The 22,624-nt window shown below is 44.4% G+C and overlaps 1 protein-coding gene across 2 annotated transcripts in view; it reads right to left on the minus strand.

The window, feature by feature from the left end:
• Positions 1 to 2,707: 2,707 nt before the first annotated feature.
• LOC104683951 (cell migration inducing hyaluronidase 1) overlaps positions 2,708 to 22,624 on the minus strand; it is a 104,951-nt gene continuing 85,034 nt past the window's right edge. For both annotated transcript variants that reach the window (XM_039557345.1, XM_019280889.3), the window contains 15 exons: positions 22,333 to 22,402; positions 21,429 to 21,557; positions 20,636 to 20,721; positions 17,798 to 17,929; positions 15,885 to 15,920; positions 15,641 to 15,796; positions 13,974 to 14,154; positions 12,496 to 12,711; positions 11,382 to 11,593; positions 10,743 to 10,928; positions 9,844 to 10,048; positions 9,008 to 9,094; positions 8,534 to 8,691; positions 6,993 to 7,093; positions 2,708 to 6,358 (listed from right to left, as the gene is read on the minus strand). In XM_039557345.1, coding sequence (XP_039413279.1) covers positions 6,231 to 6,358; positions 6,993 to 7,093; positions 8,534 to 8,691; positions 9,008 to 9,094; positions 9,844 to 10,048; positions 10,743 to 10,928; positions 11,382 to 11,593; positions 12,496 to 12,711; positions 13,974 to 14,154; positions 15,641 to 15,796; positions 15,885 to 15,920; positions 17,798 to 17,929; positions 20,636 to 20,721; positions 21,429 to 21,557; positions 22,333 to 22,402 — 2,083 coding nt within the window. In that variant the 3' untranslated portion in view covers positions 2,708 to 6,230. The remainder of the gene's footprint in view (positions 6,359 to 6,992; positions 7,094 to 8,533; positions 8,692 to 9,007; positions 9,095 to 9,843; positions 10,049 to 10,742; positions 10,929 to 11,381; positions 11,594 to 12,495; positions 12,712 to 13,973; positions 14,155 to 15,640; positions 15,797 to 15,884; positions 15,921 to 17,797; positions 17,930 to 20,635; positions 20,722 to 21,428; positions 21,558 to 22,332; positions 22,403 to 22,624) is intronic.

The raw sequence follows: 22,624 nt of genomic DNA on the forward strand, positions 1-22,624 counted from the left end.
CTGTGTGGACTTTAGATAATTGCACTTGTAACAGGATGGAGTTGCCAGAAGCTTAATGGATGCACAGACATGCAAATGCTTTGGCATTCAAGACAGCAGTTGAGCACAAGATTTTGAAAAAACAACTTTCTTGCCTTTAATGTGGGTACCAGGTAGTTTGTTGTGAACTAATGAGCTGTGTAACCTAATGAGGGACAGACCACTTTCCATTTTAACACCGTTCCTCCCAACCTCTGTTCCCACATAACATCACCATTAAAGCCATATTGCTCAGCTCTCAGACAACACAACTAAGGCCTGAAATGTGTTTCAGCCATGTTGTTATTTCTGTTAGTAGTGATGAGCCAGGACAGGCTCGCTTTCTGGGGTGAGAAAATCAGCTTTGGATTTGTAATCAGAGTAGACCATGTTCAAGAGATGTAGCTGTACCACTTGAATACTGGAGCTGGTCTACAGGAAAGCAGAAATACAAGTCAAATGAGCTGCATTAATTTCCTTAAGTGTTGCTATCAACTGTCAGGCCCTTTGCTTTCAGGTGAGGTGTCTGTGCTTTAAGAATCATTATCCTGTACTACTCATCCTACACTAACACAGTAGGAGAGGAGATGGGGTTATGGTGCTGCTGGTAATGTCATCGTGATCTCACATTACACCCTCTGACAAAGGAAGAGAGAGATTTATGTGTAGGGGACTTCCTCCGGAGCAATTTCCTCTTGAGTCCTGTCACTATTCCCTTATCACAGGCCTCTTACCGTGTCCTGACAGTGCTGAGACACCCCAGCTGAGATTTACACTCAGAAATCGCAAACCGATCTGTTTGCAGTGTGCTGGAGCCCTCCCTGGTGCTTTGTTTTTAAGGTTGTACAGCGAGTGTACGTGCCGGGTTCTGTGCCACGGCCAGGGGTCACCAGAGGGAGGAGTTTCTGAAGGTGTTTCGTGAGGAAGCCATGCAAGAAGAAGGAAGGGTGTGGCTGCAGCGGTGGTTTGTGCACATCCCTCCCCCATCCTTCGGTCCGAAGGCGGTGTGGCAGAAGAGCCCCTGACACAGGTGCTGGCATCGCCCTTCCAGCGCCATCCAGCCCTTGCAGGCTGAAAGAGCCGGGACCCCTCCCGGCGGTTCAGCTACAGGCGGAGGTGATGGACGGGCTGCTCTGACAGCCTGCGGGGGCTGCATAAAAAGCGCTGCGTTGGGGGACACGGACAAACAGCGTTTCCTGCGGGCCAGAGGATGGGGGAGAGTCAAAGCTCCGTGAAGCAGCGGAGGGAGCATCCCTACAGCTCGTAGGTGGGAGAGGAGCTGTCACAGCTCCGTTTGGCGCTTGCTGCCCGGGAGCGGCTGAGCAGGAATGTCCCTGCCGGGAGCGGAGCCCGGGCGCGGCCACGGGAGGGCGCGCGCGGACAGGGAACGGCCTGGTCCGGATTAATTTAATATATACTATACTATATTATAATATAATAATTATATATTTTATTAGATATTATATATTATTATATATATTATATATACATATAATATATATGTTATATGTTATATATTATATGTTTATATATTAGATATTATATATTATATATTATATATATATATAAAAATATATATATATGCTTTGACTTTCAGAGCAACTGATCTAAACCAGTATCTGCCCAGCCTTTGGAATGACACACAGAATCCTTGCTTTTTAGTCTACCTTGCCACTGCAACGTAGCATTTTTGATACTGTGGGGAAAAAAACTTAATTACATAAATATATAATATATAATATATAATATATAATAATATGTAATATATATAATATATGTTATATATTCTATATTATATAGTATATAATAATATATAATATATATAATAATATGTAATATATATTATATTATAATATATGGTATTATATTATTAATATAATATTATATTATCATTAATAATTACATTATTAACATATAATATATTATTAATATTTAATACTAATATATTATTAATATATTATATTATATTACTAGAATATTATTATATTATATTTACTTTATTGTATTATAACCTGTTATATTTATTATATCATAAATATAAAATAAATTATAATATATTATAATGTAGCATTTCTGGACATGGCTTTATTCGTGGATTGCTTGGTTATGACTGTTGGACTCAATGACCTTAGAGGTCTTTTCCAAGCAAAACTATTCCATTCTAGTCTATAACACCCTTTTAAAAAATTGATATTATCTTTATAATATAAAATATAAATATTAAAATACATTTTATTAACCATATTAGAATATGTTATAGTTTTATGCTTTTCAATCTTAGGTAAGACATCCACTCACCCCCTCTCTGGTCCCAGATACACAGACACACGTGCACACACACACGCAGAGCAGCAGTGGCACAGCAGTGATGCCTGCCTGCATGCTGGCAGGAGCTGAGGTGTGGGGGAGCCCTCTTCACATCCCCCTTGAGCCCCTCAAGTAGGCAGGGTGCATTCCAGTTTCCCGGCCTGTCACCCAATAGTGCCCCACCTGCCCCAAGCACAGGCCTTTCCCATAGCTGTAATATCCCCTTGCCCATTCCCATCTCCTTCCCTTCCCTCTCTCAGATCCTGCAGCTGTGACCAGGCAGTGAAATGTGCTGTGGTCTGTGTGGACCGGCCAACAAACTCACACAGGGGCTGCCTGGCCCCTTGGGTTTTGTCTTTTGAAATAAGCAGGGAGACAAAAATAAAATAAGAAATTTGCACTGAATATTTATTTTGATAAACATTGTGTACTCCAAACAACTACGTGTTATTTCAGTTGTAAGCCACAATCTTTTGGAAACAACGTCCCAAGAGCTCTTGTCATCATAAACCCGACAGTCAATGCACCACCACGGTCTGTGGACATAGAGAGCTTTCAAGTGCAAAGCAGATTATCAGAAAAGACACATTGCCAACCTCCTTAACAACCTGGACAATGCTCAACTCCAGTAAAAATGCTTCATATGTCTGCAATTTAGTTGTCTTAGTGCCATTGTAATAAATTAATAGAAAATATATCTTTTTTCATTGGAAAGTCTATAAGAAAATGTACAAACATCTAACTCCGAAAAAGGACCAGCTGTTTCGGCGACAGGTAAAACAAGCATTTGAACAGAGGCAATAAAACCCAAACATCCAAACAAACAAAGAGACAAACAAACAAAATGCAATCAAAAAACCCCCACTCCACCAATGGCAACTGTGTAGGCAAACATGGAAACATCTGCAGTAACAGGACCTTCCAGGGAGGCTCACTGCAGCTTGTGCAGGGACTCTACAGGGTGGGCAGAGGACAAGCACTCGGGCAATTCACCAACCACAGTGTGCACGTGCAGGTTCTAGAACAGTCAAAGATTAAACAGGAATCCTGTGGCACAAAGCTCGTGCTGCCTGGCGATGGCACCAGGCTCCATTCTGTCTCCAGAGCACACCCTGATGACTCCAGGCCGTGCAGGTTGGCAGGAGCCCTGGGCATTTCCCTGGCACATGGTGCTCTGCTTTCCCTTGGGCTGACAGACTGCAGTGAGTCCCTGCTCCGTATTCACAGTGGGAGACCCTCCCCAGCTCCAAAACAGGCCCCATGTGACAAGCTCGGCATGACAGGACAAGCTGCTTAGAAGTTTTCGTCTCTTAATAAGGGGAGATTTTTTTTAGGAAAGGAAAAGGAGAAGGGTTTTCCTAGAGCCAAGTCTTATGATTTTACCCTGAGAAGTCCCAAAACAGTAAAATCAGAAGCTGCACTTCAGCACAGAGGCAGCATGCTGCTAGAAGCTGAACAAAGCAGTCTAGGGGATAGACCAGCCTGGTGGGTTGCTCCTGGGAATTTTCACACTTGCAGGGAGCAGGGGAGGGGAAATGGCCGTGGCCAGTGGAGTACTGCAGAAGGCAAGCCCAGCACTGAGGCTTGTACAAAGCCAAATCCCACTCCAGGCACATTCCAAGCCCAGCTTTCCTGCCCACCATCTGCTGAGTGCTTGTGAAGGAAATACTCCTGCTTTGGAGCATCTCCTGGCAGCAAGGGTGTTCCACCAACACTGCTGCAATGGCATCAACAGCACTGGCTCAGGGCAGGGAAAAGGTTCAGACAACCCAAACTGACAGACCCAAGGGAATTCCTGTCACCTTCTTCCCCTAACTTCATGGATCTGGCCCTGTTTTGGCTATCACGGGATATCAGATAAACGTTTTGGATGATCATGGTTGAACCACCAGTGAGACTGACTCTTTCTTGGAATAATTTGTGAAATCCCCAAACTATCATAACAATTTGGGGGGAAAAAAAACCCACCTTACTTGCCTTTTACAAAGGTTGCCCATTCACTCTGTAAATGGCACAAATGCCTAAGGAGCATTCATTAACAGACTCTTGTTGGGAAGCTGGGAGGGAAAGCTTGGCTCTTCTTTTTTTTTTTTTTTTTTAATACAATACACATGACATTCAGTGAATTCAAAACAATTATGTAGTAAGTCTGAAAAGAACATTTCCAGTTTCAAAACCCAGGAGAGGCTTGAGGGGAATGTAACCTACAGTACTATCTCAATTTTGCTCATGCTTGCTTTGACTTTCAGAGCAACTGATCTAAACCAGTATCTGCCCAGCCTTTGGAATGACACACAGAATCCTTGCTTTTTAGTCTACCTTGCCACTGCAAGGTAGCATTTTTGATACTGTGGGGAAAAAAACTTAATTACACAAACAAAGTAGCCATCAGCAATTAGAATAATTTGGCAATGGGGACAGGCAGAGATAAAGTGGGGAAACAAACCTGAGTCCTACTGGCAAGGCTGACATTCCTGGAAAAGCTTGTCATGATGTCTTTCACACTTCCCCCCTGCCCCTAGATTTCTTAGAACAGCCACAGCCTCCAGAAACGCCTTTGTGGTATTTCTGGGCAACAGATAGAAATATCTCTGAATGCTAGAAATGCTTTCAGTGCTTTACGAGATAATGTTTAATTTCCCAGCTCCAAGAGATGCCCCTGTAAAGTCCTGATTCACTCTGATCTGCCTTCATTACCCAGGTACTGGTTTGCAGCAGGGGGAAAGGAGATACAAGACATCCAACTAGTGCATTGGGATTCCCACTTTAGTTCTTTAGCCACCTGGAAAGACCTCATCCATGTCTCATGTAACTCTTACAGGAGGACTAAGACATAATGTCTTAAGCTTGAGGACAGGATCAGAAAGCAACACACAGCAGAGCAGTCTGATCCTGTTCCCTCTGGTGTCCTGGGAAAGGTGAGGACAGCTCACGCTCTTGGATGCTGAATAAGGTAAGTCCCAGGATTCCTACTTAAAAATTGGAAGCCTTGAATTGGGATGGCTTTAACTGGAAACCATAAACTGATCCCGAACGTTGCTATACAGAGGGAAAGGCTGTATGGGAAAGGCTGAGAAAATACATGTGCTAATTGACATTGCTCTCCTTCTAGCCTGCAGCTGCTTGTTGAAGGAAAATTTCCTATTTGCACAACCGCCATTAAAAATCCTTGATCCATATGAAAAACACAGTTTTCTGAGGAAGCAGAAATAGGTGGTTTCATCAGTCTCTGCTGGCCTGTTTTGTCCACTCCTTCTGTCATCTCTTCCCCAGCTATGTGCCGTGGGTTGCATGTACAACATACACCCCAAAGAGCTTGATCAAACCTCACAGAAGCTTTAGGAGAAATGCTTACTGTCCAGTTATGCTTCCCAGCATCCAGGTAATCACTGAAACACGCTCTTCCTACCCCAGATTGTCAACCAGTCTTTGAACTGGCATCCCATGTCTATGTGAGCAGCTAGTTACACTATGGAAAAGAAAAATTCTTCAGACAACTTAGAGGCTGGTAAAAGCAATAATCCTCGATGGTCTTCAGACCAAGAACTCCCCTTTAAGAGGCAGCACTAAAGTCAGTCTGTCCCAGGGGTGCTGATAAAACCAGCACCTGGTGAAACAGCTCAGACCTTGCTCAGCACTGCGAGAGTTGGCCTCGGTGCCCGAGCCAGCCTGAGCTGGCGAGCACAGAACACACGCTGGTCACAGAGGAAGGCTTTTCTGTCACATGTGGCCACGCTAGCTACTTACAGTGAGATTTCTTTTCGAACAGCAACAACAACAACAAAATGCTACACTGGCAGCGCAGGCGGGCGAGGCCCACGCAGAGCGGTCAGTAGTCCGTCCGTCCGTCCGTCCGTCCGTCCCACAGGGCAGTGCTGGCGGCCAGGAAGCACAGCAGGGTGTCCTCACAACTTCATTTTCTTCACCACAGGAATTGGCAGTGCTTGGTAGATTTTAGCTGACTCCTCGTTAGTGACCAGCTTCACCCAGACGGGGCGGAAGCTGCCTTTGAAGCCGACAAAAGCCATTTTCTCTGCAAATCGGAGCAAATACATTCAGAGTGTGCCAGGACTGCAGCAGAAGCCCACCTGTGTGCGTGGCTACACCCCATGGCTGGAGGGGTGTGGGTGCACAAGAGCCAGTATAACACACACACCCCCAGATGGAACCATGCCCAAAGCTCACGGAGCTGAGGGCAGCGATGTGCACGTGGAGTTGCATTCTAATGCAATGTGTGATGCTCTGAAATCAGTATGTTTTGTGCCATCTAATCAGAATGCTTCAAGAGAAAACCAGCTGAAAACAAGTTCAGACAAGTAAAAAATCCTAGTTTAGGGCATTTAGTGGGGGAAAAGGCTCAATGTTCCTATTATTAAAAGGAATAATAGTTAATTGTTTCTAGTTAAAATTAATCTGGAAAATCAAACCCCCTGAATTATTTACTCCTAAGAACAACTGCCAGAGTTCTTTTTCTATTTACAGTTTCAAACTGAGGTTGTTACCCAGAGCTCCAGTGGATACAACCTTCCTGAATAAATAAATTACTGGTCCCAGGATGTTTGAGCACATGCTGATAGAAACAAGCAAGGCAAAGTTTAGAAGCAGAAAAAAGGCCCCTTTACTGGAATCATGGGAGGTTAGAACTGAGTTTTTAAAAAAGTGGTTACCTTTTAACCTAAAACCCTCTCCTGCTCCAAGTTTCTCCAGTATTTTAGTCCATGGTCCTCTTGAAATTAATCTTCCTTTAGATGTCACCAGCACTATGGAGCTGAAGGAAACAGAGATGAGTAAATGGATGGAGTCAGAACACATTCCTCATTTGTTTGTCCTGAGCACTGGTAACTCCTGCCTGTCTGTTCAGATACCCATGAACTACAGCAGCTTCAGCTTTAATGGCTTTCAATGCTTTCCAACAGTTTGGTCATAGATTATTTTTCCAGTCATGCAAAACACATTAGAAAGCAGACAGAAGCCACACTTTTTATTTTTAAACATGGTTTTCTAGGATGATTTAAATGTTTCCAACCTGCAGTTCCATCCTGCTTTGCTCAGAAAGACCCATCTTCTCCCTGAGATGCCCTTAGCAACTCTCAAATGATTTCTTGTTCTTTCATTAGCAGGTTAATCCTGAAGTAATTCACTTCTCTGAGACTTCTGTTGGCCTGATGCTTTTCCTTTCAGTGTGCTTCTGTTTAAAAAGTGTATTAATATTGTACCACTATTCCTGACCAGGACTGGATGTAGCCTGGATTGAGATTGGGTTTTTTCTAAAGCAGGATGATGGTCTCTCTGAAAAGACTTCTCATTTTTTGGATGAAAGAAAAGTGAGCAATTACCATGCTTCCCTGAAGTAACTACTGTGGTGTGATTTTTGGAACGTCTAGAATTATTTAAGACAATAGAAACACATCTGACTGCACCTGCATGGCACTCTGCTCAAGCTTCCCCCAAGTCTCTAGAGCAAATGCCAGAACAATATTGATCTGCCCACAGCTATTTCAGATGCTTCGTCAACAAAGCACTCATATTTGCATTAAATGTTACATATCAGATTTCAAATCCAAACAGATTTAATAACATTTAAATGTATTCCCTGCCCAGGAGCACTCCACAGGCTAATGTGGGAGCAACCCCTTTGGTTAATGGATTTCTGATGTGGTTCCAATTCTTCCAGCAGAAGAAGCCATTGTCCCCCAGGATGCAGGAACATTTTTTGGCTACTTACCACCCATTTCCAAAACTCTGCATTCCTGGCTGCCCATACTTAAAATATAAAAGAATCCAGCCTTTAGGTCTGTGCAGGGGAATGTGCAAAGAGGAATGTATTTTATTAGTGGAATTATCTGCAATTTGAGAGGACATACAGGCAGTAAAAATGTGCAAGCTGTGCACATCTGTATGGATCTGTGCTTTGTGAATTTAAGTCTGCAGTTTGTCTATAACCCACAACATAAATGTAGCTCTGCAGTTTACTAATCACATGCAGCTCTGCAAATTATCTGGGGCTCAATCAGTCTTTAAATCAAAGAGCTTGCATCCTGCTGCTGCCTGCATGTCCTGCTCACATTTGGGCTCTTTTGGAGTCATCAGGCACAAAACCACATTTTTGGGTGTCTGGCCTATGTTGAGTGATAAAATCCAGGAAGAAGATGAGTGTTATGCAGCATTTTGTACATTGCACCTGAGTGACAACAGATTATTTACTCACTGATCTTTGATGTTGTTGACATAATTTTCTATCTGTGCTGGGATTCCTTGTAGAATGGAGTTTTTGAATGTTACTCGATCAACAACTTTTCCATGGTGTCCGTCAATCACAACCAGCTGGATACCCTCATCAGTGAGGAAAAACCTGACACCATCAACCTGTGCAGGGGCAAAAATATTCTTCATCTCTCACAGTAACACAGTTGCAAACAACCACCTGTAAGAAGCACTGATAGTCTTGAGTCATGGGACTGCTCTTTCCGTCAAAGGGCAGAGCTCCAGGTCTCTGAGGTCCAGCAGTCCTGCCTAATAGGAGAAGTTACAGACTCTTCTTTTTTTTTTTTCCCCCAAAACACAAAGCAGAAATGACCTGAATTTGACTCTCCATGGTAACTTTGTAAAGAAGCTTTCAATGAAGATGAAGCAAGTGTCTTAAAATTGCACCCCATTAAGGTTGTTGAGAGGATTTGCTCACCTCAATGTATGCAAAGTCATCCTTCAGGTGGAAATACTGTTTCTTATAAGTTTCTATTTTCACTTCTATTAGGTGGTCCTTGGTCTTCTGTTTGCAAAACGAAAAAAACAGATTTTCTAGTGAGAATGTCCATTACCTGAATGCTGCATTTTCAATGAAAACATTTCAAACCTTGAAATTCAATCAACAAGGAAGCAACCTAATAAGCACTGACTTGCCAAATTAAATTGCTGATGAAACTGGGCACAATGGTAACCTCTCTGCTCATCCTGTCACCAGTTAAATTGTTCCACCAAATGGCAGTGATTCTTACTTTGCAGAACTGACACATAGCTCTCCAAGGCTTTGCCGTGCATTCCTGTTTCAAGGGTGGTGAGTGAAAAAACCCAAATAACAGATCTGCTGCTTTCCCCCCCAAACCAGACTGGATACAGGAGACTGTGTTGTGCATTATACAAATGAGAAAAATTCAGCTCAGCTATGCAGTCCCCTGTCTGTCACTGCTGTTCTTGCAGCCTGGAGGAGCTGGAGGCTCCAGAGTCACATTCCCTGGACCGACTTGTCTTCCAGATCATCAGTTTTCACTCTGTGCTTTCAAGCACAGCACATCACATCAGAGCCCCAAAAGACCAAGTATCCAGCTTCAACCCAAGCCTCATGTGCCTCTCTGCACATTGCAAGAATCTGTTTCATATTATTTCACATGCCTGAACCATTTCAGAAAATCAGGCACAGCATATACTGACCCTGGCCCAAAGTTTTTCTATGTCTGTGGGCACAATATGTGCCAGATTTACACGAGCAATGATTCTGTGATAAGAAATCAGCTGCTTTACCAGTTGTGCACTAGAGAGCTTCTTTGGCATTGGCACTTCCACTATTGGTGTCTCAATGTACTTGGGATAGGCCGTGGCTTCACAGTCGCTGACACCAGCTGTCTTTGGGATCACAGCTTTGATTCTTATTCGTTCACAGCCCTTTACAGAGCAGAAAGCAAATTTCTCCTTCTCATTTTGAGCTTTGAGCTTCAGAAACAGCAGCCTGCAGGCAGGAGAAAAAAACCAAACAGCATGCTTCAAACCTTTTGTGCAAAAGAATACTGACCCCCAGTTTTGGTGGACTCCCTCCTACGCTTTGCAGTAATTTTTAATGCAGCCCTTGGCACCATGTTTTACAGTGCCCAACATCCCACATGCAAATAAAAGGGAACACTCATCTCAGAAATGCTTTAGGGAGCTCAGGGAAAGTAAAACAGAGAAATCAGATAGCACCTGAACACCCTGGGAGCTCTATTCTATAGTGATATGTATATGTAGAAATACATGCATTGTGTTTTAGGTCTTTCTTTCTTTCCCATTATTTTAATTCTTTAAAGTAACAGGTTTTACACTTAGTTCCTGTGCATCCCCCTCATGGTGTTTATAATAGTTGCTGTTCAAAATAACGAGGGCTGTGCATGTCTTCAGTTAAGTTTCATGGTCTGCACTTTGCTTTTGTCTTTCTTTTTTTCTTTTCTAATTTGTATTCACTTGGCAAAGCATTTCCCAGAGTAATTGGCAGTGCAGCAGAGGCTGTGAATGACTGGCAGCCATGGGAGTCCCAGGAAAATTAAACACTGGTCACATTCCCAGAAAACCTTTCTGGTTTTGTTGCGATCCCTGCATTAGCCAAGTGGCTCACAATTCCAGCAGCATTCCCAAAGCATTGTCCAAATCAGCAAGGCCTGCTAGCTTACCCAGTGTCCTCATCCCAGTAGTAGTATCCTTTGGTGGGATATCTGTGCTCCAATTTCTCCATTTGGGAGGTTCTGTAGAAAGTTCCAGTTTTGTATGTTTTCTTCAAGAGACGGTTGTGGATGTCTGAGAGAATGGAAAACGTCGTCCCTTTAGGATAGCAAAACCCTACTTGGATCCAGTCATTCCTAAAAATAGCAAAGACCTGCATTGTAACAAGCTATAACATAACTATTATTTTCCCGGGCGTGCTAGAAGCCAAACTAAATAATTCACAATAAGTTTTTTTCCTGTCCAGTTAAAATTTTCATGGTTTAGAATGGATCAACATAAATTAGACATAACAACCATGGGTTAGTTAAGCAATGCAGGGCAGATCTGCTCCTGACTTCTACACCTGTGACTTCCATGTCACCAGGAATGAATCAGCTCTGAACTTCCAAAAATGAACTGTGTTATCTTACAGGGCTTCCCAGGGGAGGAAACAGGAGTCTGAGATGTCTCCTGAAAAGATGGTGAACTCAATGGACTTCCTGTAACAAGAATGTTCATTCTGGAAGAGCTCATGAGGTGATGACCTCACCCATTAAAAATGTGCAGTTACATTACTGGGCTGGAATGCTGGAACTCAGATCACTCACTTGTTGAAGTTGATGAGCCATATGGCCAGCTCTTCAGGGGCTGTCTTGTCCCAGTGGATGGTGTAGCCTTTCCTCAGAGTTATAACTGGCTGATACTGCTGGTAATGAGTGCTTTTGCTCAAAGCCCCTTCCAAGTAGAGTGGGTGACTGTGGTAGTCATTTTTTATTATTTTCATTTTCAGGTTGGCTGGCTTGTAGGCTTGGATGTATATCTAGATGGAAAAAAAAAGAAAAGATCACCAAGGGTTTGATGAACTACACCGAAAGGTTCGGATACTCAATAGATGTGAGCTGGTGCAAGCCCTGTGTGCTGGGCAGGGACTTGTGTGCTGTGAACTTATGTTCAGTTCCTTAGGCTTCTGTTTCAACAAAGCAAACTGTTTTCAGAAAAAAAAAAAGGCTCATTTCCTCATCCACTGAGTTCAAGTGCATGTGCCAGAGGCTGCAGCAGGGCTGAGATATTCCACAGCATCCTGCAGCCCTCAGCAGCAGGACAGTATCTACCTCAGACATCTGACTTGTGCTGAACAAGGACCCTTCTGTCTGGATTTCAGAAGCCTGAAACCCAGCTCAGTGGTTAGAAATTGGCTGTAGTGGCACTACACAGAAAAACCCCAACTGTTGCAACACCCGAGACAAAACCAGGCACTCTCAGCAGAGGAAAGTGAGGGCTCTTATGGCAGTGGCACTCAGCACTCCTGTGGTGGGACGAATGGTTTGGTGGTCACGCACGGGATGAAAGACCAGGAAAGCTGAAGTTTAATTTCGACTGATCAGCACATTTCCCATAACACTGTGGGCAACACTTCCCTCCATAAATCAGGGAAAAATAACTAGCTGACAGCCCGTGGATTTATGAATATTAATCTGTGAATGGCCATGGAGCTCTCAGGAGGCTTCAGGCAGAAGCTGTTGGAGCTGTCAGCAGCCAAGGCCAAAGTTTCTGAAAATATACCACAGTATTTCTCATGTTCAAAGCCACCTGTGCAGACATGCTGATAAATAAACACTGAGCACCCTAAAGAAAGTCCATTTCTAAAGGTCCAGCTTTAAAGTGCCAAGAAATTTAAAATAAGCCAAAGTGATAATGATACTGCAAGGTAAGCAGCCTTACCTGAGCAAAGTGCCCACTGCAGATGGAACCTCTCCAGTCAGGCACATCAATGCAGTCAGGGTGCTTGATCAACCAGTTATCTTCTTTGATCAGGTATGAGCCTGGATATTCTGACACAGAACCATCTACATCATGAAAAACTGATGTTTTGTCACCATCCATATCCAGATCATTGAACCAGGGGCCAGGTTCTCCAAAGAAGACTCTTGAGGTAATCTAAACAAAGCAGTGAAACACATTTACATCTCCAGAAAGGAATTCATCACTTAGAGTACAAGCAAAGGATGCCTTTGGCCACTACAGCGGCTCAAATCACCGTTTTCTGACTTAAAAGGTGCGTTTGACTTGTCAGGCAGAGCAGACACACATTTCCCTGCTGACCATGGGGGAAAGGCTAAAACAACCAGAATTTCAGCCTCGGCAGTGGGAAGGTTTGTTTTAAAATTCTGGAGGAGGGTTCAAGAGACGGGACGATTTTACGAGAGCCACTTCACTCATTGTTGGCTAACACAGTTCTAAGGTTCCAAAGCCACATGAAGTCACACCAATGTGGGGAATAGTCGGCGACCTCCTCTGGGAAATGGCTGCTCAGGCAACTTCTGACTGATATTTTTATCCAGCATAAATAAACATCATGTCACCAGCCTGCCTCGTGCAATGTGAGAGTGACCAACCAACACTTTTAGGGGAATTTTGCCTTTCCCATCATGTTTGGCACCTAGTCAGCACTTTTCCTGACCTGTGAGCAAGCCTGCTAGTTTTTTTGAAAATTAGGCAACACACATAATTTCAGCCCAACCACTTTATTTATTTATTTGTTTGTAGTGTTTGGCAGTTGGATTCAACAGCTGCTAAAGGTGAACCTCAGCAAAGCAGTTAGCACGTATTTGTGCAGGCAAATACAAAAATAACTCAAAAGAACAGGCCCTAGGATGGGTTCAGACCAGCACCCAGACGTTCATACTGTAATTCAAAGTTTGGCAAACCCTTTTTGGCTGGACTCTGCTCTCATTTATGTCTGCAGAACTGGAGTCTGGAATTACCCTGGTGTGCAGGGCTGCAGAATTACCCTGCATCAGCTCAGTTTCACTGGCTGTTCCCCAAAATCAGTATTTTCTGCTTCTAGGTCAGTCAGGCCTTTCAGAACAGACTTCCTTCTGCTGTTGCTTTTATATTATACCACTGTTGAAAATAAAGGGGGGCTGATTCTTCAGTTTCTGAGTTGTACAGAAAAGGAAATTATTCCCTCCATTGTCACTATTTTTGGTTTGTTTTTTATTTTTACTGACACCTGCACCTCTTTTGCTGCAAACCTGACAGAGAATTGCATTTTCTTACTATCACACCCATCCAATTCCCTTTTTCCTGTTGTTGTTAAACTTCTGGCAAAGACAAACGCCAAGATCTTACGTTTTTCCCCTTTTTGCCCACAACCCCATTTCCAAGGCTGAAAGGGCTTTCTGGGAAGGGTGACTCACGGGGACATCTTCGAAGTGGATGCCGGTGACGTTGTTGTTGGGGCAGCTCTGCCAGGCGTTGTTGAGGCGGAAGGCCAGGGCGCTCGTGTGCCGCCCGTCCAGCGCCGCGAACTTGCGGAACGTGCAGTTCTGGACGTTGATGGGTCCGTCATAGAACTGAATCCCCCGGATGGGAAAATCCCTAAAATACATTTGGAGGAGACAGAGAGACTTGGTCATGACACGTTAGCATCAGCAGGAGGTGTATTCTAGACATGCACAGTCCCACAGCGCTTGTTTCTCAGCTGCGTTCATTTCTTGCAGCCCATAGGATGCCTCCGAAGTTCCTGCTTTGGAAGAGAAGGGATTTCCCTCCTTTTCAGCTCTGTGAAGTCCTCTTATCCTTGCAAGTTCAGCTCAAGTTCTCTTGTGTTGAACAGATCATCTTTATTTAGTCTGTGCTCCTCCAGGGAAGGAACTTACAGCAATGCCAAAGCACTGACCTAAAGATGAATAAATTCGTGTTTGCCATCAGAAATGAGTTCTGCAGCAGTGAAACCCGAAACTCAGCAGAGCTGTGCAGACTCCTTGGGCTGAGTAATTGCTGGGCTAAAAGAAGGCCCACCACATCTTTCAAAGGGATTTGGAGAGAAGCATTGCAAATCAACTGCAATAAAAAAAGTGGTTTTGAAAACAAGGAAAGGTCCTACAGTCTATAAAGCTAAGAAGAGTTGAAGGGGCAGATTAATTATTCTTTATCAGCCTTTTCTGATAGCATCTACAAGGTAAAGATGACACCAATTAAATGATCAAGATGCTTAAGCTCTTTAAGAGGCTAAGAAAAGACATTTCAAATTTCACTTATGATAAATAAATTTGATCCCTTCCTCATATGATCCCTTAGAGAATTCCTGCCTGCTCCAGTGCATTTGTTCTGAGTTTCTGCATACAACATCCAAGATGAGATATGTCTATATATATGTGTGTGTGTGTAAAGGATGTTAGGAGAGTCATAGCAGATTGGGTTTTCATGATTGCTATGGTTTATAATAAGCCCCCAGCATCACTGCTGACAGCAAAATTGAGGCCTGCAATATGGCAGAAAAGCATGAGCTGAGCTGTTTCTCACTGTGGGGCTACTGTTAGGATAACTGTGTCTTTAGGAAGCTAAAGCACTGCACTTCCAAACCCATCTGTAGGACTAAGGTCTAGGAAGAGGCCACACATGAAGTTCACTGGCCATTTCAAAACTACTTAACAAAGGCATCAAAGTCCTTTGCAGGAGCAACTGTAACAGCAGCACTGAGCACATCCATGACCACAGTCCAAGCCTAGGAAGGGGCTTCTAGGAGCCTTCCTGGCAGCTGATGGAGATTGTCGCATTGCTCAGCACTGCTGATCACACATACAGAGGTGCCCTGCTAGCACAGAGTCCTCTTGCTGTCCTCTCAAATCCTCTTGCAAAGGGGAGGGGGAAGGAAAGAGGAGCTTGATGTGTCTTGGCAGCCTGCAAGGATGTACCTGCCAGCAGCAGCTGCACAGTGAGGGCTCTGGGATTGGGAGACATGAAATGAAATCCTTTCTGTGAATGGTTATTAAACTGAGCAGTGCTGAGGAAACCACATTGGGCTGGAGTTTGTGCTGGGAGCAGGAACAGTGAGTGCTTTGATGTGCTGAGCTCAACTTACGGGCCGATGGGCAGGGTCCTTCCCCGGTGATCCAGACCTCCAGGCCCCCAGATCTCATTGTCTATTGTCTCCGTGCCCAGGTTTCCACTCTCACCAACAAACAGGCTGTTCTTGATTTCTTGCTTTGAGCCATCATCGTGAGGGAAGGTCCCACCACTAAGAAGAAAGGGCTGGAGGTGAAAGGGCTGCTCACACCCAGCCCCACCACTGTGCCCAGCTGCCACACAGCCTGTGCCACACTCACCTCGCCAAGGTCAGGCCAATGCCATTGTCAGCAAACCTGCAACGAGAAGAGAGATGCTTCAGAAGAGATCGGGTTTGCTTTGGTTTATCATGTCAAACTACAACAAGCAAGCCAGTGGAGGACAGCAGGGATTAATTACTATAAGTGCTCAGAGGGAACTTGAGTTTTTCGAGACTTGCTCCCTGTCCAGTTTTAGAAGATCTCTTTCGGCCCATCTTGCAGTGTATGCAGATCACATGCTCCAGCTGGGGTTAAGATGGTGATTATTAGCCACAGTTTACTATGATAAACTTTATCAGTTGCCTGATAAAGCTTTATCCCTTTGTCTATGATCACACACTTTTCTCTGTTAGACAAAAAAATCATGCTTATTTCCCTCTCCAACTAGCTTTTATTATTTAATGGTGCTTTGCCTTACACACTGTGCTTCCCTTTCTTCATGTTTCAAAAGCTGCTTCAATAAAAGAGCTTTGCAAGGAGATAAAAAGAGAGAAGCTTGGCTCCTCTTTCATCAACAGGAATACAGAGATCAGAGCTTCCTCATTAAAAATAAAAGCAAAAATTAGAATATCATTCCATTTTGTTGAAATTTCAAGATAAGATAAACCAAAGTTGTTGTTCCATGACTCCTGCTTAGAGAAAGGCTACAGAGAATTGATAGTTTGAGTCAGTCTTGATGGTGTCTTCACACCGGAGTCACTTCCCACGTCTGTCACTGATCCTGGCAGTGGCTTGGGAGCAGATCCCCTCACTGTGCTGCTGTCTGTAGGTGGCAGCCCTTCCCATCCTATCGCCTCCTTGCTTCCCTTCAGGCCACATTAACGCTGGCCTTGTTAATGGGATACATAAGTCTTTTTGTGGCAATAGAAATGGAAATGACTCTGGCTATAAAGACAATTACAGTTTGATGGCTGCTTCCTCCAATTCACACACACTCAGAGATTTGCTGCTGGAAACTCATAAAGCACTCGGTGTTTTAGCACCCTCCACACGCTGCCTTTGCTCCATCAGCAATGCAAATGTCCCAGTGACCTGAGTGGGATCTGTGAGGACAACACTTGCTGGGCTGGATACTTGTGAGTCATAAGAAACACAAAATGTATTGCCCAATAAAACATTTCTGACTGTCCTGCTACAGACCCATTCTCACCAGGTCCCTATTGCCAGCTTATCCCACTGGTTGCTTTAAGAGGTTTGGGTCACATGAAGGTAAGGCAGCTCTGGGTGGGAATTGAACACCAGATATCAGCGTGGCAGCCATTCCCACCAGGATTATCACAATATGCCTCCTAAAGGGCCTTTTTCCTTTTTCTCCTCCTCGCTGGGATTGATATCACAAGCCTGGCTCAGAAACAGAAACTGCAGCAGATCATCTGTTTTCAAGTGCAAAACAAATATCTGCTCTGGCCAGCGCAGGAAATGGCCTTCAAAGAGCACAACACACACTTGCCCAGACTCTCTCCCTTGCTGCTGTGATGCATAGTTTTATGTCTGCTTCATCACTACCTGCTTATTCAGCATAACACTGAACCACATAAAACTGATCTGTGACCAGGCTGAGCCAGGAAAGGTGGTGCATTTTGCTGTTTTCTTTGCAAAGCACCTCATTTTTCAAGTTAAAAAAACCAGGTTTTTTTTTTTTAGTTTTTTGCATCTGTGTGTCTGTGTATGTGTATTGTGACCATTTCTGAATGCTGGTCAGCATCACACAGAGAAACAATCTGAGGGATCCTCAGCTCAGACAAAGCAGGTTTTGTTTGTGTAAAATAATGCCTGTGCTGGCTTAACATTTCACCTTTATTCCAATCTTGGCCATATGAAAGGTGCAAAGCGATATAAATAGTCTGAACCACAGCTATGCTTGCCATAAACACCAGGCTGAACTCTGAGAGTTGAAATAAGGCAAAACTCACTGGCAGTTGTCCAGCCACACATCTCCACCTCGCAGCCAGGCCCCGTGATCCTGATTCTTGTAGGCAATAAAGCGCTCGATTATTGCAGGTTCCCTGGGCTTCAAAGGATCAGCGTCCTTGTGTGGGCTGTACCTGCAAGCAGAAGGAGAGAGGAAAGGTTGGCGAGGGAAGGTGGCCTTGCTCGCTGCATGGCCCTGCTAAACATCTGGTTTATGGTAACTCAGGAACAGCTTTGGGACCACAGTCCATCCACGTAGCATGTCTACTCAAGCTGTGATGGCCAGACCCAGCTGCCAAGGGAAGGAAGGTCCAGGCAAGGCAGTTGTAAAGACCTGCTCCAAGTTTCCTTTCACCTTTCTGGTATTGTATTGCTGATATATTGCTGAAAGCATGGAAAGTTTATTATTGCTCCCAAAAGTTTGTGATTTTTTTTTTTTTATCCCTTACTGCTATCCTTTAGCACATTCCTGTTATTTAGATAAATATCCTTCTGTTTTCCCTTTTGAGCATTCTTATCTCCTAACTCTGGCTATACTGTGGCCATGAGTACCACTGCCAAATTTTTCTTGCTGTGGAAAGAAATTTAAAAATCTTGGAGAGGGGCTGAGAGTATGTCCTTCACTACTCCCACTACACAGGACACACGTACAAGATTTATTAACCCTGAAGTTCTCAGTGTGATGAAATATTGGCCTGATGTAGCAAAAAAAGCAGAAGTAGAAACTGCAGCGATGTGTGCCCTCAGCTGCTCCCTGACAGCCACTGCTTGGGCCACAGGATCAGAGCAGGGTGATGCTGAGCTTGGCTGTCATTTACCCCATCCCAAGGCACCACTCTCCTTTCTGCTGTTGGAGGAGCATCCTCCATCACACTACACAGCTTAGAAAACCTGACAGATGAGTATCCAACTCTGTGCCAGCAACGGATGGTCCAGAGATTAAAATTCATTCCTCACCAATGGATAGCAAGGCCAAGCTGTCAAATTGCTAACAGATATTCAATAGCACTTTGCTTTGCTTAATAAGCTATCATATCAATCTAAAACTGAGCATCAGGCTGATAGGGTTCCAGTAAATGAATATTGCTTTGGCAGTTTCATCACTGTGAATTTACATTCAGAGAGAGATTTAGTATCAGCTCTTGTGAATTCCCCAGGCATTGTTAAGTACAGATATCTTGAGATGGATTCCAATTTCATTCACATCCATGATAACTGGAGGAACACTACAGGGTCCAGAATTTGACTTGGACATTTCATGCTCTAACTGAAGGCAGAATAATCTCTCCAACTCTGTCACTGTCCATCCCAGCTCACAGTTTGCCGCAGCCAGCCCAACTTTAGTCATTTATTCAGCAGCTCAGTCTTGACAGGTGAAAAGTGGAAAATGGAATAAATAACCTGAGCTGCAGCCTATGCTGGTGGGTAATCCCTGAGCACAACCATTACTTCATTATGAATTGTTTGGCTTCCAGGGGCCATTCCTGCCCTTGTATGGCAAGGGAGAAATTGCCTTTTGTAACCACTAACTGCGCGTGCGGCAGCAGGCAGTTCCCCAAGGCACGTGTGCATGGAAAAGCAGCATCAGGCTCCCAAGAGCAGGCTGCTCTTAAGTTATTTTTTTAGCAGCTACTTTTACCATTGAATTAATCAATTAAATTAAGTGAACATTAAAATAATGTAAATAACATTCACTTTTGAACATCTTGTTAGCACCAGCTGCTAGCCAGGGCACTGGGGTGGTGTGGATAACTGATATCTGAGCTCCTGGCTGGGCTCCCCTGGGGAGGAAGACTGATCTCACCCCTGTCATGCTTGCCCAGTGCATGACTACAGTAGTCTGGGTAACCCACACACCAGAGATGGGAAGGAGAAAAGGATAAAGTTGTCATTCTCCCCTGCTGAGCAGAGGCTTTCAGAAGGTTTCTCTTCCTTACATGGTTTCTTCTGTCAAGAAACGCATTCGTGGGGGAATGTAGGTTAGGGTGCAACTGGAGGCAATTGGTCTGTCAGGAAAGAAAACTATGAAATTTGAGAATATTTAAGTCCTTTTACATGTCTGGGGGTTGGTAACTAAGTTAAGAGCCAGACTCAACCTCTAATGAGATAGAAGGGTGCAAGTGCAGTCCTTTCATCAGCCTCCTCTGGGGCCAGCTCTGGGGAAAAGAGTGGGAATTCTCAGAAGCCACCAGACCACCAGCCACCAGCAGTAGGTCTGCTGATATGATACAGTCTATAGAGAGGTTTCCAGTATTTCTAAATTACTCCATTACACCACACAGGGGCTGTGCAGAAAGGAAGGATTGCTCTGCATGTTTAATTGTGAATATTATTGCAGGGTCAGACCTGGAACTAGACCGAAATCTGAAATCAAAGTGTGAGCCTATGCCATAAGCCCTTCCTGTTCAAGTGGGTTCTAAAAGAATGAACAAAAGCAATAGCATTCCCAAGAAATATTAATTTCTTATTCCTAAGAAACTCTTGCAGCAGGTTCTGCCCAGAGGGACTGCTGACCAGGCAGTGAATTTTCTTGCTTATCTAAAAAATTCAAAAGTCAATGGAACACCCTAGAGCAGATGTAACATCCACACCAGCTCAGCTCAGAGCTAAAGAACAAGCATGACTCCAGAGGGGTGTGGGTGTTGAGGGTCCCTTATAAAGGAGAATGGAGAGATGAAGTTAGAAATGGCAAAATGTATCTAAGTGAAGACCTTTCCTCAAAAAGAGCCACCCCAAAGGCATTGCAATGATTCTTGTGAGCTTCCTTGGGGCAATATCATAGCTTTCAGTCAGTGTTTTAGAGAAGTCTTTTCCAAACCAAGCCATGCAAAACACTTTACCTCCCAGAAATCAGCGTCAGGATAGGTCTTTTGTCCTTGGCAGAGGCTGGGGTGGTTTTAACGCCATTATCGATGATCATTCCAGCCTAAAGGGAAACAAATGCAATTATCTCAGTATATTTATAAATTTTACAGCTCTTTCCATCTCCAGACTCTAGCTCCAATTGTTCTAAGCCAAAGTCACTCACATGATGCTAAGAACAGCTTCTGTTAATAGCATCTGAAACAGAGGGCTGCCAGGACTATCCAGACCTGCATATACCCCCCAAAATTGTGGCACATTTCAAAAGCTGCACTTTTCTCATAATTGCATGTATTCCCATACACATGAACCCTCTGCTGCAGTCTAAAGCCCTGAGCAACACACAGCCCCACACCATGGCACGCCAAGGGAGCAAATACGCAGAGAAGGCGATTAGACACAGCGGCCGTATTTATCCCTCTAGAAGCTGTTCAGTTAATTGCCAGCGTTGGCAGGGCAGGTGTATAATTAGACAAGCTGCCAACAGATGCTCCTGGAGGCAGTATTTTGGGAGCACAGAGGCAGGGAAGCAGCCTGAGCAGAGGGGAGAGCCGCTCTGGATGCCCAAGAGGCAAAACGGAGCCGGTGCTGGTGGGCTCCGAGCGCTCCCGCGCCAGCCTGCGAGCTGCCTTATCTGCACACCCAAACAAGCGTGCAGGAGCTCTGAGTGAAACAGAAGGCACAGGCACTGACAGCTTGCAGGCCCCGGGAGCTGGAGCGAGGGGAGGGTGTTTGTTCCGAGGGCAGCGTTCCCGTTGCGCGCAGACTCACCCGGTAGTTGGAATGCGCGCGGTTGTTGGAGAACCTCCCCATCGGCATGTGCTCGGAGTAGCCGGGGGAATACATGCCTGCCGAGGGGCCTGTCGGCACGTGGTGCAGGACAAACCAAAAGCCTGTTTCCTGAGAGAGAGAAGGGACATCTGAGACTTCGCTGGTCTGCGCTAGCCCCAGGAGAGCTCAGCAAAGCCACAAGGTGTAAGCCAGAAGATTTCAGGGGAAATCACAGCCCTTGACCCATGTAACGCTCTGCAGCAAAGAGTTTAATGCACATGAACACTGACATTCACCCTTCTGATCTTCAGGGTGCCTTAGGTTAAGTTTTGGCATCCATATTGAAGCATAAGTGAGACTTTTGAAACTTAAAAATCAAATAATTTTTATTTAGTTACCTAAAGATTTATCAAGGAGTCCTAATCTAGGTACTCGAGATTTGGAAGCTTTGGAAAGACCACATCTCTCTGGTTTAGGCTTGGTTATCTTGTTTTTATGTCTTGTCAGGACAATAAGGGCTCCTGATGTGACCAAAAATGCCTGTGGAATTAGCATTAGGGCTGCCTGAAATTTCAGAGCACCATTATTGTACTGCAATCAACAATACCATTGCCAAAGGCTTCTCTGTGTCTCCACAGTCACATTTATTTAATTTATTCAGGCTGCACACTGTGAAATTTTGTTAAATCCAGCTCTAGAAATGGCAAGTGACAAGAAGTGTGGAGTGAAAGGGAAAACATTATTTTTATTGGTGGCACCAGCCACATTAATGCATGTCTCGATCAAGAAGCTTCAAAGATATCTGTGTCACAAAAGCAGGTTTTATCCCAGCGAGAGCCTCCCTCAGCCTTGCAGGGCTGTCGCTGGCCTGAGCTGTTACCAAATAAGAAACTTGTGCACTCACTTCAGATCCAGCAGCTGCACAGTTTATAAGGTTGTTGTGTGGGTTGGCTATCCAGAAGGTGGATACGGCACTGCAGGTCAGGAAAACAAAGAATAACGTGAAAATGACACTTCTGAGCACACACCAGAGTCACCCATCAACTGCCCCAGCACGGGCAGGGCCGATACCTCCCCAGATAAGGGGTCCTGCCTAGGGGCAAAAGGAATGGGTTTTTTCTTTATTTTCTCATACCTTGTGTCCTCTGTGGTTTGACAGAGAATATGGCCTTATCTTTTAAAACACCAAGTATTAA

This window comes from Corvus cornix, chromosome 10, assembly GCF_000738735.6.
Source record: "Corvus cornix cornix isolate S_Up_H32 chromosome 10, ASM73873v5, whole genome shotgun sequence".
Taxonomy (NCBI): Eukaryota; Metazoa; Chordata; class Aves; order Passeriformes; family Corvidae; genus Corvus; species Corvus cornix.